General features: G+C 37.4%; 1 protein-coding gene across 3 annotated transcripts in view; it reads left to right on the forward strand.

Annotated features, from left to right (window-relative positions):
• The window catches only part of LOC126483737 (proton-coupled folate transporter-like), a 263,942-nt gene that overhangs the window by 83,814 nt on the left and 162,570 nt on the right, over window positions 1-17,558 (forward strand). The window contains exon 5 of one of the 3 annotated variants that reach the window (XM_050106854.1): window positions 1,614-1,697. The exons of the other annotated variants lie outside the window; for them this stretch is intronic. Within the exon in view, the coding sequence (XP_049962811.1) occupies window positions 1,614-1,697 (84 nt within the window). The remainder of the gene's footprint in view (window positions 1-1,613; window positions 1,698-17,558) is intronic. 3 annotated transcript variants of the gene reach the window in all.

A 17,558-nucleotide genomic window follows, 5' to 3' on the forward strand; every position in this document is an offset into this window, starting at 1 on the left:
AAGTCTATCAGTTCCCTCCCAAAAAATGAATATTTGAACTTCTGAAAAGTTCACATAATTGTCATAATATTTTCCTTTTGTTTCTGTGTAATTTACATCATTCTTTGTATGCTTCAACTCACAACCATATACATGTAGTGCATCATATTGCTCTTATATGCCATATCTTAAAAGACATCACATCTCAGTTGACACTTTGATTTGTTGACAGCTACACCACAGTAATGACTAAAGTTTTGCTTTTGCTACATCAAGTGCTTCAAACTCAATGAGATTAAGATTAAGTACTCTGCAGTCAAAGTAAGGAGGGTGATACCAATGCTGATGCACTTGTCAGCTCCAGCCTTATACACCTACACTGCTAGTTGTGACATCACTTTACCACGTGACAAGGATCAAGGTAACACTGATGTCATGATCAATGGTGCAGCTGTAAAAGAATGGTACCACCAAACACTTGACAATCAATAGCTGGAACTTAACAGTGCCAACATAGTATTTGTCCACAAGCTCATGGAGTTTGAAACATCTGATGTAGTTGGAAGTCTGAGAATGGTTGTTTTAAAAATATGGAGCATGTTTTCCTCTAATTTGAACAACAAAGAAAGAACTTGTTTAGTAGTGTAAGAAGTAACTACACCATTATTTGTCATCACTGTGTTTAGTGATCAGCATGTCTGCTTGCCAGATGGAGGGTGCAGATTACATCACCAATAGTGCCAAGCATTTTTATGTGGTGGAAGGTTTGGAACACGACCACAGAACTTTTTAGTGCTGACACATGGTGAGCTAGTTGAAAAACAAATAGTGATAACTGTTCAAAATTTGATGTGAATTGCAAGAAGAGTAATATCCTAACCATGTATCACTTCAACAGTCCCATTCATTGCCACCTCAGGAAGAGGATGGGGTGACAGTCAACCTGAATCACTCAGTTTCCCAATCCTGATCACAATGTTAGTTTAATTTTAATAACAACAGTCCTTACTTTCGATTTGATTTTAAATCTTCAAATTCAGTACAGAAATTGTTCTTCCTATCTCTGACCCAATCATCAACTAATCTTTCCCCCCTCACACTCTGTCCCCTTCTCCTTCCATCTCTCTCTCTCTCTCTCTCTCTCTCTCTCTCATGTTTGCCTGCTTAGTTGCTATCATGTTGCAGACCCTTGTTTAATTCCCAGCCAGGTTGAAGATTTTTTCCACTACTGGACTGGGTGTTGTGTTGTGCTCACTGTCATTTCATCATCACCAGCATGCAAGTCATCCAATGTAGTGTCACTTGAAATAAGACTAGCAACCCAGCAGCCGATCTCCCCAAGATGGGGCCTCTCAGCCATCAACGCCACATGATCATTTCATTTTCATGTCTTTTTCTCTCTCATGGTTTCAGCATGGGTGGAACATTAAGCCACAAACAACCATACCTTCTTGCAGTTTATTCTTATGCTTATAGTAAGTTTTTCTTTCCTTTGGGTTTCAGTTTTGCTCAGTTACCGAGACAAGAAATTTAGAATGTTGGGTCAACCAAGAATACTGGCATATTTCAGTGTGTTGTTATAGAAATTATAGTTCAAATGCATTACTATTTTGTTGTTGTGAACTCTGTTACAGGTCCACTTGTTGATATATTGGGTGGTGCAACTTTGATATGTGTCAGATCGATGGGATCCAAATTAGTACCATCAGAGGAACTTGGTAAGTTTAAAAACTAAGTTGGGTATTTTGTAGAAAAATATTAAATATATTACTGCAATAGCTTTCAGTTTTTGTATATTTTATGTAAAATGTAAATACTTTTCACAAAACAATAATATGTATGACTTGTGTTTAATGTTGCAGTTGCACATAGCCACAAATAAATGATCAGGAAATTGCATTATCTGCTCCTGTTCTTGTAACTTAAGTCCATACTATTACACTCCCTTACATTTGCATGGGCGCTCGCGTGCACGCGCACACACACACACACACACACGACTGTAATGTCAAATTGTGACCTCTCACTCTCTGTGCACAACTTTCCCTACCTTAAGGTCTAGTAGCCAGTCATTGCATCAGGATGATATTTTGTCAAGATTTGATTAATATTATTACTCTATTGCTATATCTTCGTCCTTTACCAGCCATGGCTGTACAGACTGCGCCACATATACAATGTTTATCAACTAACATTTATACAACACCATATACAAAATTTATATTACAAATAAAAGAAAATATTTATGCAGTGCACAAAAACATATAGAACATAGAGAAAATGAAATATAACTAAACAGGAAAGTAAAACTTCATAGCAGCAAATGAAAATACCATAAAGCAAAATGTTTACAAGACCATGTCGATCACAAACATAAAGTTTCATTTTGGCAAATATGTACTTTAAGTAAAACACAAAATTAAATGTGCAGTTAACTGGGAACATAAAAATAAGATTAAATTTAGGCAAAATGATATATAAAACATAACAATATTTATTATTTTGTCCATTCACTAGAACCACTGTTGAAAAACTCTTCCAAGGAATATAGTGGATGTTGTTTCAAGTCCTGAGCAATTTTTTTCCGAAATAATTCAGGTGGCAGGGATTTCACTTCTGGAGGCAGTTGATTCTACATTTTTAGGGTGACTGTTGGAAAGCTGTCTTGTGTACTTGATAGGCGATACCTTGGCACTTCAATGTTCATCTTACAGCAAGTGTCAAAATTATATATTTCTTGTCTAATGCTAAAATTCCTTTGATTTTCTTTTATATAAATGAGGCAGAAAAACACATACTGGCTAAAAATAGTCATTATGCCTAGCCTGGTGAAAATGGGCCTACAGTGGTCCAGTCTTTTGCTAGAGGATGTGATCCTGATGGCGTTTTTTGTAATTGCAGCACATCTTTGCTGCCTGAGGAGTGTCCCCACAACAACAGTCCATAGCTAATGTGGCTGTGGAAGAATGCATGGTAGACTATTGTGAGAAACTGGTCAGTTATTACCCTCTTCAGCTTCCTCAGGAGGTATATCACATGAGAAAGTTTGGTGCATACATATGCAGTGTGATCATTCATGGAGAGTTTGCTGTCAATCTTGAAGCCCAGCAGTGTGACAGCCTCCATGTTTTCTTGGTCTTCAATGTTGGTTAGACTGCATATCAAATGTTGGGTTTTTTCTTCATTGGTCTTCATTTTGTTTATGATGAACCATTCTTTTATTTCTTCAAACATCAAATTTGATGCACCAAGAGCTTCTGCGGCTGTATGTCCTTTGGCAATAAGGGTTGTGTCATCTGCAAACTGCAACATTTGACTATTACAGCTCATATCATTGACAAATATGAGGAATAGGAGAGGTCCTAAGACTGATCCTTGGGGCACTCCATGTTCCAGTTTTTGTTCAAGAGAAGTTGCTCCGTGCACTGATACTACCTGCTTTCGGTTTTCCAAATAAGATTGCAGTGTTGATAGAACAACACATCCAACACCATACCATCTTAACTTGGCTATTAGTGTTGTGTGTGAGATGCAGTCAAAGGCTTTTCTGAGGTCACAGAGTGTCAGTGCCACACTCTCTCTCTTTTCAAAACTACATCTACATCTACATTTATACTCCGCAAGCCACCCAACGGTGTGTGGCGGAGGGCACTTTACGTGCCACTGTCATTACCTTCCTTTCCTGTTCCAGTCGCGTATGGTTCGCGGGAAGAACGACTGTCTGAAAGCCTCCGTGCGCGCTCTAATCTCTCTAATTTTACATTCGTGATCTCCTCGGGAGGTATAAGTAGGGAGAAGCAATATATTCGATACCTCATCCAGAAACGCATCCTCTCGAAACCTGGTGAGCAAGCTACACCGCGATGCAGAGCGCCTCTCTTGCAGAGTCTGCCACTTGAATTTATTAAACATCTCCGTAACGCTATCACAGTTACCAAATAACCCTGTGACGAAACGCGCCGCTCTTCTTTGGATCTTCTCTATCTCCTCCGTCAGACCGATCTGGTACGGATCCCACACTGATGAGCAATACTCAACTCTGTCGAATCGTTTTAAGAAGTCCAGTGTGGCTGTCACTGTTGATCTCCCTTTGCGGAATCTGTGCTGTGTGTTTTGGAATAAGTTGTTTTCCTCAAAGTAATTCAGTACCTGGCAGTGCATCACAGACTCAGTAACTTTGGCTAGTACTGGTACCACTGAGTTTAGTCTGAAGCTGGACACCTCGCATGGATCCCCCTTCTTATATATTGGTACTGTGCGTGCCAGTTTAAGGAAGTCTGGGAAGACTCCAGAAGATAGACATTTGTTTATTGCTATGGCTAGTGGCTGAGCTAATTCTGCAATAATTTTCTTTAGCAGTGTGAGGGCATGCCATAGATGTCTGCACTTTCTGAGTGTTTGTAGGAGTTCACAATTTTTTTCATGTCATCAGGGTGTACTTCCTTCCAGTTTTGAATACTGCAACTGTCTGCACTTCTTATGTTTGCAGTCGGATCTAGGTCAGAATGTGGAATTTCACTCACTGTCTTTTCCACTATTCTGACACAATATTCATTGAAGTCAACAGGGCTACATGAATTTAAGCAGGAGGTAGTCTTCTTTCTGTTCTCATTTACAAGATTCCAGGCAGCTTTACAAGGATTTTGGGCCTCTTTAATGTATGTATCATTATATTTCTTTTTTGCTTCCTCTACTGCCTTCCTATAAGCTTTTTTGGCTTTTAGGTAGTTGCAGTGATGTAATTCTTTAGCTGGAATCTCTAAAGCTGATTTCATTCAGTCCTTGCACACTGTTACAATACACTTCAATTTATTGAGCTTGGGGTTGTACCATTGTTTCACATTGATAACTTTCTGCCTGCCTTGTGATTTGTGCACAGGATTCTTCACTGGTCTTACTGGAAACATGTCATCAAATATTGCTTTTAAGCTTTGGAACAGACATAAGAAAGAATCACTGCCTACTAACTCTGCAATTTTCTGCTGCTAGTTTACACAAGACAGAGCTGCTTTGAGATCATTTAGTCTCTCTTCTTTAACAAATCTTCTTTTGAATGTGTAGTTTGAATGCCATGTACTTATCTGCAGTTTGCTCCTCATACTGGTTTCCATTACTAGCGCACAATGATCTGCTATCATAGGTTCAACTACACTGAGTTTATAATCCCAGATGTTGAGGTTGCTGGTTATGGTGTCCAGGCATGCACCACCCCTTGTTGGGAGCTTATTTGCAATAAATAACCCATAACTGGTAATTAATCTCATAAAGATCCTCTCTCTGGCATCTCCATCACCTATGTGTATGTTAAAATCTCCACACAGTGCGATTTTTGACTTTAGGCATGTTAGGTAACACAAACAGTTCTCCATATGTCCAATAAAATTTTCAAAGTTACCATCTGGTGAATGGTACACAGCAACAACAACTAAATCAATATTTGTTAATAACAGTGCAGCCAATTCAAGATCAAAATCCACACAAAAACTGCTTAAATCAATTTCCTTGATGCTATGATCTCTGTTGGCCTACACAGAGACCCCACCGTGGGATGCAGTTCTTCGAAACCAGGCCATGTCTAAGTATTCAACAGATTTATAGAAATCACCTTCTGCTTCAGCTACCCAGTGTTCACAAATACATAAAACATCTGGTTTAATTTCTTCTATAAAAAATGATAGGAGATCCATTTTGGTTCTTATGCACTGCACATTTACACTTGCAATGATTCCAGGCATATGGTTTCCAGTACTAGCAACATTCTTGTACAGTGATCCTTGATCCTTGTTTTTAACTTCATAATCTATTTTATTGGCATAATGGTTGGTCTCTGGAACAAGAAACACTTGATTACAACATTTTTGGGCCATAAAGCAGTTTCCATTAGCTTGTCTCTTAGATGAAAGTCTACACCAATCTTAAAACTACTATTTACACCCTTAGATTCCAATTTTTCTACGTGAAAATTGCCATGACCTGCTAGGATTTTCTTCAAAAAGTTAATTACGTTTTCTGCTGTCGATCCACTTTTCACCTTTCCTAAATGAAACCATGCTCTCTTTTCCCCATACAGCATTCCTTGGTCATCACCAGTGCCTATTATTTTATTTTTCCTGTCACTAACACTTGAATTTCCAACTACTGAGATGGTATTGGTTGGAGGAGTTGATCTGATAGTCACTGTCCGTGGTAGTTTGCATGGTATAGCTGTATTTAGCGCTGTGTTATTTGTTTGTTGTTCTGTAGAAGTTGTTGGGGTTTTCTTGTCCCTATGGCGAACACTTCTTTTCCTAGTACTTACTAAACACCAATCTGTATTGGGTGAGAGTTTATTTTCTGAGGAATTTGCAGAGTTGTAGAGACTATTTTCGTCTTTATTAACGCCAGATCATGTTTTGTTGACCGATACATTGTTTACACCAAAACACTCGTTTAATTCCATTATATCAGTTTGATTACAATTTACGGTTGGAGTTTTTTCGTCTGGAATGATCTGTCTTCCTTGTTGTAGAAAGGGATTTGAACAGTTTCTGTCACTACTTACATTATTACAGCATTCGTCAGCGCCGTTTTCTCGATCACCGACAGTAGTTTTGGATGTGTGAGTCGGGTTGCACAGCACATTAACCACAATATGGTGTTTATGTTTATCTGCCGCCAAATCCGTTTGTTTACTGTTTGCAGTACCAATGTTTTCCTGCACAAATTCACTTACTTTGCCATAACCACTTTCCAAGGAGTCGGCACCGTTTATAAGTGGTTTTTCACATATGTTTACGTTATATTTTGGAGACTGCAAATCTTCAGTCTTAGAATCAGCACTGATAATTGCATCCAGCTTTTTATTAATTGATAGGCTATCTTCCGATATGTTATTTGTTAACTTGAGTATATTTTGCAAGTTTTCTAATAATCTTACGTCACCGTTCACTTCAGCATCACTTTTGTGTTTCTGTACTTCAGTTTCATGTAAATTTTCACTACTTAACCTCTTTTCACAGGACACACAGTGAAACTTAATTATGTCACTACAATTTTATTGCATATGATTGCATCATATATAAAAAGTCTGAAACTGTATCTGTTTCTATCCACTAAATTACATATCAATAACAGGAAATGGTAGAAAAAAAAAAGTGAGGAAATGTAATCATTACCTTTGTTTTGCTTTTATTGGTAGTCATCTTATAACCTCTTTGGAAAACACTCTCCATTCTTTTCAACTAATCTTCCAAGTCCTATTCCACCTCTGACAGGATTAAAATGTTCTGAAAGGTTTTATTTCTTCTTCTTCAGCTGCTACTGCCTTTCAGGTTTGTCATTGGTTTTCTTTGCTGTTAGCTCAATGGATGAATTCATTGACATTTGGCATAGGAAACAAACCAGTCTCACTCTCTTTTATATCATTCAACATTTAAAATTTCAGTCTGGTTTCAGAGCATGCTGTGGATAACTTTTTGAGTGTTGCTGACTACTGAATCTGTGGATGTAACATGCATAATTATTACAGATTTAAAGCAGGACTAGAATGATATATTAAACCATTGGAGTGAAGGAAGTATTGATTCACAAATTCCTTATTTATCTCTTAAACTCAAACAAATTAAATGCATACAACTTCTTACAAATACTTCTACTGCTTCTGACATTTTGCTGTCCTGTAACACTAGCATTATTAGTGAAGCAGACTACACAAAATTTCTGATGCAGCTTGTGGACAGAATACCAACATTAAAGGCAAATATTCATGGCCTCATTGTTGGGAATAAATATGTTTTTTCTTTGCCAATGCCATGTGTAGTAGTGTGTTGTTTTTCCATCTTGGGTCTGTTTTGCAAATATATCACTGAATAAACAGTGTCTGATAATCTCTGTTCCTGTCAACACAGTACATGCAGTTTTATTCATCAGGGTTGACTTTATGATCTCCAAAAAGGACTAATTGGAGACAGTATCCAGTAGGTTATGAGCCCAGTAAGAGATTAGGGAAGTTTTTGTGCTGATAAAGTACCATCTGTTCAGAAACTGATAAATTAAGCTCACAAGTATCAGCATGGAATCAATTGTGACTCTTATTATGATTTTTCTAGTGAAGATAATGTAATTTGCATGTGTTCAACATGGTACTGTCATGTTTCGGCTAAGAAACTTTCAGGATTTCTCTATTGAATTAATTAAATATATTGTATTGAATTAATTAAAAATGAACTAAAGATATAAACATTCTTAGCAGTCTTACAATTGCAATTACTCTTTGTAATTAATTAATTAATTGTATTGAATTAATTAAATATATCAAAGATGGCTTTCAATGGGCAATCACTGTTTAATTTTGAAAAACTGACTGGTGTGTTAACTATAGTGACAGGAAATTTCAGCTGAAAATGAACCAAAAAAGGAGCAACTATGGGAAACAATTTCTGGAATCGATAAATATCCAAAGAATGTAAAGGAATGTGGTTAACTGTAAATTCTTCTGTTCATCCAAAATGTCATGGAGCAATGATAGCTGAAGAAGTGTGGCAGATTTTACAATCTGTGTTTGGAGACAAGAGTTTATCCAGTTATAATGGGCTGTGACAATGTTTGATGAATGTACAACTGGTTTCTGAGAATAATATTGAATCATATTTATTGAAAATTATGTTGCTTGCTCAGCAAGATCAAAGCTTTGGAAAAAAAGGGTGATGATTTCATAGTAACAATTATACTAAGTGGACTTCCAGCAGATTTCCAACCCTTGATTATGGTGATTGATAACTCAGGTGTCAATATTACTGGTGATGTAGTAGTAAGTCAGTAATCAATGAAACTTCAGTTTGCTTCAACAGATTCAATAAATTCAATTCTGGCAGCTAGTAAACAGAACAGTAAACACTACAAGTCAAACATCAACTGTGATGTGAAACAGTCCAAGTCATTTAAATGTTAAAAATGTCAGAAAGTTGGTTCTAAGGCAAGTGACTGCAGAACTAAGGAGAAGCCAAAGAAATCTTCAAATCTGTGAATACTATGAACACTGAAATTGAAAATACATTGATGGCTCTAACTACATGAAATGGTTGGTATGTAGATTCTTGATGTACATGACATGTTGAACATGATGTGTTCAGCAATTCCAGTTGGCCACAATGACAAAAGTTATAGTAGTAAATAACAGAAGTCTACAGGCAGTTGCAGGGGAGAATGTTCATCCTGAAGTTACATGTGATGACAAGAAGGAGCAGGTAAATTTTAATGATGTTGCATATTTTTCAGGCCTTGGATACATCTTGCTGTCAATTAGTGAAATGACAAGACATGGATTGTGCACATTGTTTTATGATGTGCAGCATGGTATACATGCAAATAGTGATATGAACAGTGAAGAATCTGCTAAATATTTTGTGTGTGCAGTGTGAACTCTTCAATTTCCTGCACTGCCTCTGAGCTAAAAATGAACTAAAGATATAAACATTCTTAGCAGTCTTACAATTGCAATTACTCTTTGTAATTAATTGTTAGTTGTGTGCTTAGATAATTGTATTAACACAAAACAGTTGGTTACCCAGAATTTTCCAATCACATGCCCTAATGGTTTCATCACACACTAGAAAAATTGAGACACACTGGAAAAAATGAAATGCATTCCAGAATCATAAAACACATCATACATAAGTTTTTATGACAAATGCATCAAGGTGAATCATTTGTAGGCAGCTGTGTTGCATAATCAGTGTCTACTATGACAAAAAATGACTTGCCAGTGGCAAACATGATCCATAGTCTGATTGCAATGCAACCACCTCTCTTCTGGATGGATAATCCAATACTGTGGTTCACCCAAATTGAGAGTCAATTTGTGTTGGTCTACATCACCTCAGATTAAAGTAAATACAGTTATGTGGTGGCTGCACTTAATGAATAAATGACTATGGAAGGTTTGATGCCCAGCACTGAAAAACACACCTCAATTAAGTGTGTGCTTATAATGTGCTCATCACAGTCAGAAGCTAAGTGATTTGCTCTGCAATGATGAAAATTGCTCTTCACAGAAGAACTCATTGTCTGCACACCATCTTAACTACTCCACAGTCATTGCACACTGGAGGACAACACAATTAATGAAATCTCTTACACATTCCCAGTTATTTGTTGTCATTTCCTTGTGGCCTGATGTCGTCCCAGTGGTACACATCTTCCCAATATTAGATTATTTTGATGACATAACACAACTTCTTGACCAGATGCTTGCTGAGACTGAAGTACAAGACATCAAACATTTGATGTCTCAAGGAACACCTGATGAAGTCATCGAGTTATGGTGTTGAAATATCGTGTTGTGAAGACATGGACCACCACCAGAACGTCTTATCTTAAAAAGAAGGCAACACAATTTATGACAATATTCTATGTAATATTTGGCAGTCATTCTCACCTGCAGGTACAGAGAAAATACTCACATTTTGCACTGGTGACCTTGATGCTATTGCTGAAACTGCTGAGCAAATAGTTGAGCTGTGCCCATTGAAAGTCATCACAACAGAGACTTCTCTAGAAGCACTGCAAGCACAAGTAGCTGAATGGTCTTGGCAAGTCACAGCCCTAGAAATGTAGCACTCACAACAGTTATACTCTTCCAGCAGAAACAAGGATATGGCCACCAGGGGGAATATCTGCTGGTATCAACAATAAATGTGGACCTGAAGGTCAGTAGTGTCAGTCAACCCAGAAATATGTAGTGATGCCAACTTATTTCAAACTGGACAGCTGTCAACTGTTTATAACAGAGAACTCTACTAAGCTGCAATTTCTCATTGACACAGGTGCTGATCTCTCAGTTTGCCTTTCTTCTTGCCTTCCATGGTGGTAGTGATGGCAATCACCTATATGCTGCAAATGGATCTTCCATCAAGGCTTACAGCTATATCAACTTCACATCTAAACTTAAATATTTGATGAGAATTCATGTGGAGATTCATTGTTCTTGATGTCTTATACCTGATTGTTGGAGTGGGATTCTTATTATTTTACAATCTATTCCAAGGTCTTCACAGTCGCCAGCTGCTTAATTCGACAGCACAGTTTAATAGTCATGGTCACCATGCTATGCTATCCTTGCTGGCATCAAAGTGATTACAGGTGATTCGCCATACAACAATCTGCTTAGTCAGTTGCTTAAATTGCCTATCCATAGCCTGCTCCAACACTGGTATGTTGTCACTACACCAAGACAGCTTGTTCATACTTGGTTTCATTATTTGTATCTGGCCAACCCTAAAGACTGCTAAGCAAGAGTTCTCTTTTGTGTTAGCACATGGAATCTGTCACTCTTAATGTAATAGCTATGTCTCTTTATTTCACTTAATTCCTAAGAAGAATAACAGGTGGTGCCCATGTGATGATTGTCATCAGCCTAATGCCACAATATCTGATCATTATCCTGTACCACTTATTGAAGACTTTGCTATACTTCTGCACCTACATCTAAATTTACATCTACATCTACATCTATACTCTGCAAATCACTGTGAGGTGTACGGCAGAGGGTACATCCCATTGTACCAGTTATTTGGGTTACTTCCTCATTTGGAGCATGGGAAGAATGATTGTTTGAATGCCTCTGTGCATATTATAATTGTTCTATAATCTTATCCTCATGTTTTGTATGTGAGCAATACATAGGTGGTTGTGATATACTCCTAGAGTCATCATTTAAAGCCAGTTCTTAAAACTTTGTTAATAGACATTTTCGGGATAGTTTATGTCTGTCTTCTAGAGTCTTTCAGTTCACTTCCTTCAGTATCTCTGTTACCTTCTCCAATGGATTAAATGAACCAATGACCATTTGTGCTACCCTTCTCTGTGTACATTCAATACCTACTGGTAGTCATATCTAGTATGTGTCCCACACATTTGAGCAATATAATATTCTAGAAGTGATTGCACAAGTGATCTGTAAACAATCTCCTTTGTAGACTGATTGCACTTCCCCAGTATTCTACTAAGAAACTGAAGTCCACCGCCGGCTTTGCCTATGACTGAACCTATGTGATCATTCCATTTCATATCCCTAAAAAGTGTTGCACCCAGGTATTTATATGAGTTGGCTAATTCCAAAAGTGACTCATGATGTTATAGTCATAGGATACTATGTGTTTTTTGTTTTGTAAAGCACGCAGTTTCACATTCATGATAATTCAGAGCAAGTTGTCAGTCTCTGCACCATGCTGAAATCTTATCAAGGTCTGACTGAATATTTATGTAGCTTCTTTCAGATAACACTTCTTTATAGATAACTGCATTGCCTGCAAAAAGCCTGGTTTTACTATTAATATTACTGAAAGGTCATTAATATACAATATAAATGACAAGAGTCCCAACACACTTCCCTGGGGTACACCCAAAGTTACTTCTACATCTGGTGGTGACCCTCCATCCAAGATAACATGCTGTGTCCTCACTACCAGAAAGTCCTCAATCCAGTCACATATTTCACTTGACATCCCATATGACCATACTTTTTACAATAAATGTAGGTGTGGTACTGAGTCAAATGCTTCTTGGAAATCAAGAAATACTGCACCTACCTGGCTGCCATGATCCAAAGCTTTCAGTATGTAATGTGAGAAAAGTGTGAGTTGGGTTTCTCATGATCGATGTTTTTGAAATCCATGCTAGTTGGCATTGAGAGCATTCTGTTCAAGATACCTAATTATGTTTTAGTTCAGAATATGTTCTAAGATTCTATAACAAATCAATGTCAAGGATACTGCATCTTAGTTTTGCGGATCACTACTAATACCCTTCTATTCAACGAGTGTGACCTTTGCCTTTTTCCAGGTACTGGGCAGAATTTTTTGTTCAAGGGATCTACAACAGATTATAGTTAGAAACCACATATTCAGTGTAAAATCTGACAGGGATACCACTGGGGTCTGGAGCTTTGATCAGTTTTAATGCTTTCAGTTGTTTCTCAACACCACTGACAATAATACTTATTTCATTCATCTTTTCAGTAGTATGAAGATTAAATTGGGGCAATTATCCAGGGTATTTCTTTGTAAAGGAACATTTGAAAACAGGGTTGAGCATTTCAGCTTTTGTTTTGCTACCCACAATTTCAGTTCCTGCCTCATTCACTAGGAACTGGACACTAACAATTCTTGGTAAGACTCTTTACTCCATGACTGCCTACATCCTCACTTTTTATCATTTACCACTTGCATCAACAGATATACCCAAAACTACTGTTTACACTTCATTCAAACTTTACACATCTGTGTGAATGTCATTCAGACTATGCAGTGCTGCACAGATGTAACAGCATTCCATTGATGTAGTAAGTTAACTAAAGACTTAGAGTTTTGTTATGTATGAATTGATTACTACTTGTAATGTTGTCTAGTGAAGCAGAGCATCTTGCACATCTACAGCAACTATTCACTAGATTACAAAAACATGTTTCAGCAATTAACCTGCAAAACTATGTCTTTAGAGTGATGGAAGTATAATTCTTAGGCTGCCTTATCAATGCACAACGAACCCTACCACCTCAATGCAGAATGGAAGATACTTCTCAATGACCCCAGCCCACTACAGTATGATAATTCCATTGTTTCTTGGGCTTGACGACAGATGTATATTGAGATTATGTGTGCTGTCATGCACTATTGGCAGTACCTCTATAGAACTGGAGTGACCTTTAGAAACATTATGGTCGTTATCAAATTAAGCTAAATGCTAGTGTTATTTAGACGTCTACAGAATTTACTTGATATTTTGCATATTCCAAGCAGGACTGTAATCTATGGATTGTAAACACATGCAAATAAGAATATAAGTTCACTATTATTATACTATGTAAGTTTAGGTATTGCAGATAGTATAGCAAAGTTTGTTACTTTAATTACGAGCATTATTCACTGAAACAGAGAGGGGAAACTTCAACTGAAGAATCCTATCCCCTGCAACGTGTGATTCAGTGTTCAATAATTGACCAAGGTGGTTGATGTCCCATCTAAAGTGCTATAACCTGAGGCTGAAATATATAATAAAAAATTTTACAAGATGACAAGTGTGTTCCCCTATGGCAGTAATTACAGCATGCTCTGTGTTCACCACATATTCCTAGCAAGGTTTGTTTTTCATTTTGTATTTTTAGTAGCAGTACCATGTCTGTGATGATTTCAATGTAGATTTTTTTAAAGGATTCTGATTGGAAAAATTATCTTGAAACCTTATTTTGATCCTACAATTTGATATCAGTAAGTGGTTTTCCATCACATGTGGATAAAGACAGTAGGACCCTAACTCCTAACTGCTAATGTTGTCTTCGATGAAGCTCAAAGCAAGAAAATTACCTTATAGCAAGTAACAAATGCTCACTTTGATCATGATGCTCAATTAGTTACGATAAATGAGATAGCATATAATATTAGTGACACTCTGCCATGAAAATCAGGGAGAATGATTAAAGACTCTGGAAGAGCTATAAACAGTCAATCACAGGTAGCAATTATATTTAATAATAATTCCTTAAATTTAGTAGGAAGTTTATGAAAAACAGTTTAAGAGGTAAAGTACAACAGTATGTTGTAAAAGCATCACAAAATTCAGTCATGTGAGTATATCACTATCTTTCTTCTGAAATTGAGAAAATTATATTTTCTCTAAAAGTAAAGCTCAATTGGATTTGACAGTGTTTCCAACAGATTACAAAAGATTTGTTCCCATGTCATAAGACCTGTCTTATGTGAAATACGTAATGCATCACTAATTCAAGGCATTTTCCCAGAGAGATTGAAACATGCCATTGTTACACCCCTCTATAAGAAAAGGAATAGAAGAGATGTCAATAACTACCAATCTGTTTCAGTACTGACATTATTTTCGAAAATTCTTGAATTTGGATGTATTCTAGAATAATATATCACCTGAACAACAATAATATCCTTAGTAAATCACAGTTTGGATTTCAGAAGAGTTGCACTACTGAGAATGCTATTTGTTCTCCATACTTAAAAAGCAATAAATAACGAAAATCACAACAAATTGATATTTTCTGGAGTCTAAGCCATTTGACTGTGTAAATCACAATATTTTCCTACAGAGACTGAGGTTTTGTGGGGATTGTGGTGTAGCCAACCAACAGACAATATTAAATTAAACCAAAAGAATGCAGAAAATTGTAATTAGTAATTAACCCCATGTAGTCAGGGTGACTGACTTGAGAGAAATCACATAATGGATTTCCTAAGGTTCAATCTTAGAACTGCTATTGTTTCTCATGTATATAAATGATCTTCTGTCTAATACAAAAGAAGCAGCATTATTTCCTTTTGCAGATGAAACTAGTATTGTAATCAATTCAAGCATACATACAGCAGCAGAAGAAATGATGAACAATGTTTTAAAAGTTTCATTATACGGTTTTCCGAAAAAGGGCTCCCTTTCAATTTTAAAAAGACACAACATATTCAGCTCTGCACATCTAGAAGTACTACACTAGTGATCAGTGTAACACATGGTGAGGAAATAATAAGTAGGGTGGAAACATAAAATTTTTGAAAATGTCCATAGTGATGAGAATTTTAACTGAAAAAAATAACACCCACACACATTTTGGAGTTCTTAAACAACTTAGTTCAACCACGTTTGCACCCAGAATAATTTCAAACTTTGGGGAGAGAAATCAGTATGTTGACAAATTTTGCACATTTTCATTCAATGATATCATATGGAATGTTCCTGGGATGAATCATTTTTAAGAAAGAAAGTTTTCTTTGATCAAAAACTAACTGTGAAAATAATATGTGGTGCTCATGCATGATCATCTTGGAGATATCTCTTTAAGTTGTGCATTTTGATTACTTCTTCACGGTATATTTATTCCCTCATGAAATTTATTGTAAATAATTCACTGCAATTCAAAAGGAACAAGATGTACATAATTACAGTACAAGAAAAAGTGATATTTGTTACACCATACTAAGGTTATGTGTTGCACAGAAAGGCTGCACAGCACTGAAACAAAAATGTTTGATCCCCTGCCCAGTGATGTAAAATGTCTGACAGGCAGCAAAATAAAATTTGGAAACAAACTGAAAAGGTTTGTCCTTGACAAGACCTTCTATTGCATGTAAGAATCTCTATTATTGCAATATACTAGGTGATGGGTAAGAATTAGTAACTTGCATCTGAATTATAGAAAAAATATGTGGTGACCATCAACTGCCAGTAAGTGCCACCTGCCAAGCGCAAAGTAAATTGTCTTTGGACTCAGTGTTCTTTGGACTGTGTGTGCTTTGGACTCTGGTGTAGGTATTTAAGTTGCTATTGTCTGTAATGTTTCTCCTGTATGTGGTGTAATTATATGAGCCATAGCAAAAGTACCTGATCATAATCAGTTGAAGTTTTCAATGTGCAATCAATTGCTGTAGCTAGAAAACACACATTGGTGACCCCGAGTCACAAAAATACATTGCATTCACTCACTATGTATCACTGGTATCATGCCAATAGACAATGTCACAACCTTCAGTTCTTCTAGCAGTACAGGACACCGTGACCACGGAATGGACCTTTGACTGTGAAGCACAACACTTTACACCATGTGCTACTAATTCACTGGGAATGTTTGCATCTCCAGTGTTTGCTTAGACAGGCCAGATGGCCCTAACCTCCACTGGCACATCACAACAAGTTTTGTACTCATCAGGGTGAATGCCTTCCTCAGCATTCTCCACTTGAGAGGATGCTTCTCCAGCACAATATTCCAGATTCCCCTCACCTGATTTTCTAATGCACTCCAACATGGACCATGTGGCTGTCCAGTTTTGGGGTCCAATTGCATGGCTGCCCTCTCCTCAGAGCAGTCCTTCATTTAATGTTCCCCCTCTGCACCAGTCAAAGGGACACTCATGTGAATTGCACCGGGCCATGTATATGCCTATCCATCCTGCCACCCCACACACATTTTGGGCGACGCCCCTGCCGTGGTTCCGCCCTGTCGCTAGGTGCTCGATCATGATTTTGCTCCTATGGTTGAGATTTGATCTGTATCGGCCTTCAATCCTTCCATGCCTGGTGCACTATGCTCATCGTGTGGCTGTACAGATTTCCTCCTAACAAGGACTGGACACCACGTCTCACCTGCACAACTAGCAGATGTTCAACACACCACATTGCTTATCATCAAGGCACAGTTCACAGCAGTAAACACTGGACAGTATTCCCACATGTTTCGTGTCTTTACTATGCCCCCACAAGCACAGACTTCAGGTTGTTTTCCGAAGCTGCCGCCATTACAACCAGACAACCCAGTGATGTGGTTTACCTTGGTGGACAACATGTTGGACATCACTTTGTGTTTTTATTGTACCATCTGCATGACCACCCTGATTTATCAATGAGTTGTTACTGAACCCACCCAAGAGCAACAAATATGCCTCTACATGTGCACTACTCATTGATCACCTTTCTCGTCCACCAGTCAGTACTATTCACAACATTATTTATGACGAGACTTTAGGTGACAGAACGTCCTCCCAGCATGCGCAGGTCCTTACCAAGATCTTGCCAAACTTAGCACTCTGGGGATT

This window comes from Schistocerca serialis, chromosome 6, assembly GCF_023864345.2.
Source record: "Schistocerca serialis cubense isolate TAMUIC-IGC-003099 chromosome 6, iqSchSeri2.2, whole genome shotgun sequence".
Classification (NCBI taxonomy): domain Eukaryota; kingdom Metazoa; phylum Arthropoda; class Insecta; order Orthoptera; family Acrididae; genus Schistocerca; species Schistocerca serialis.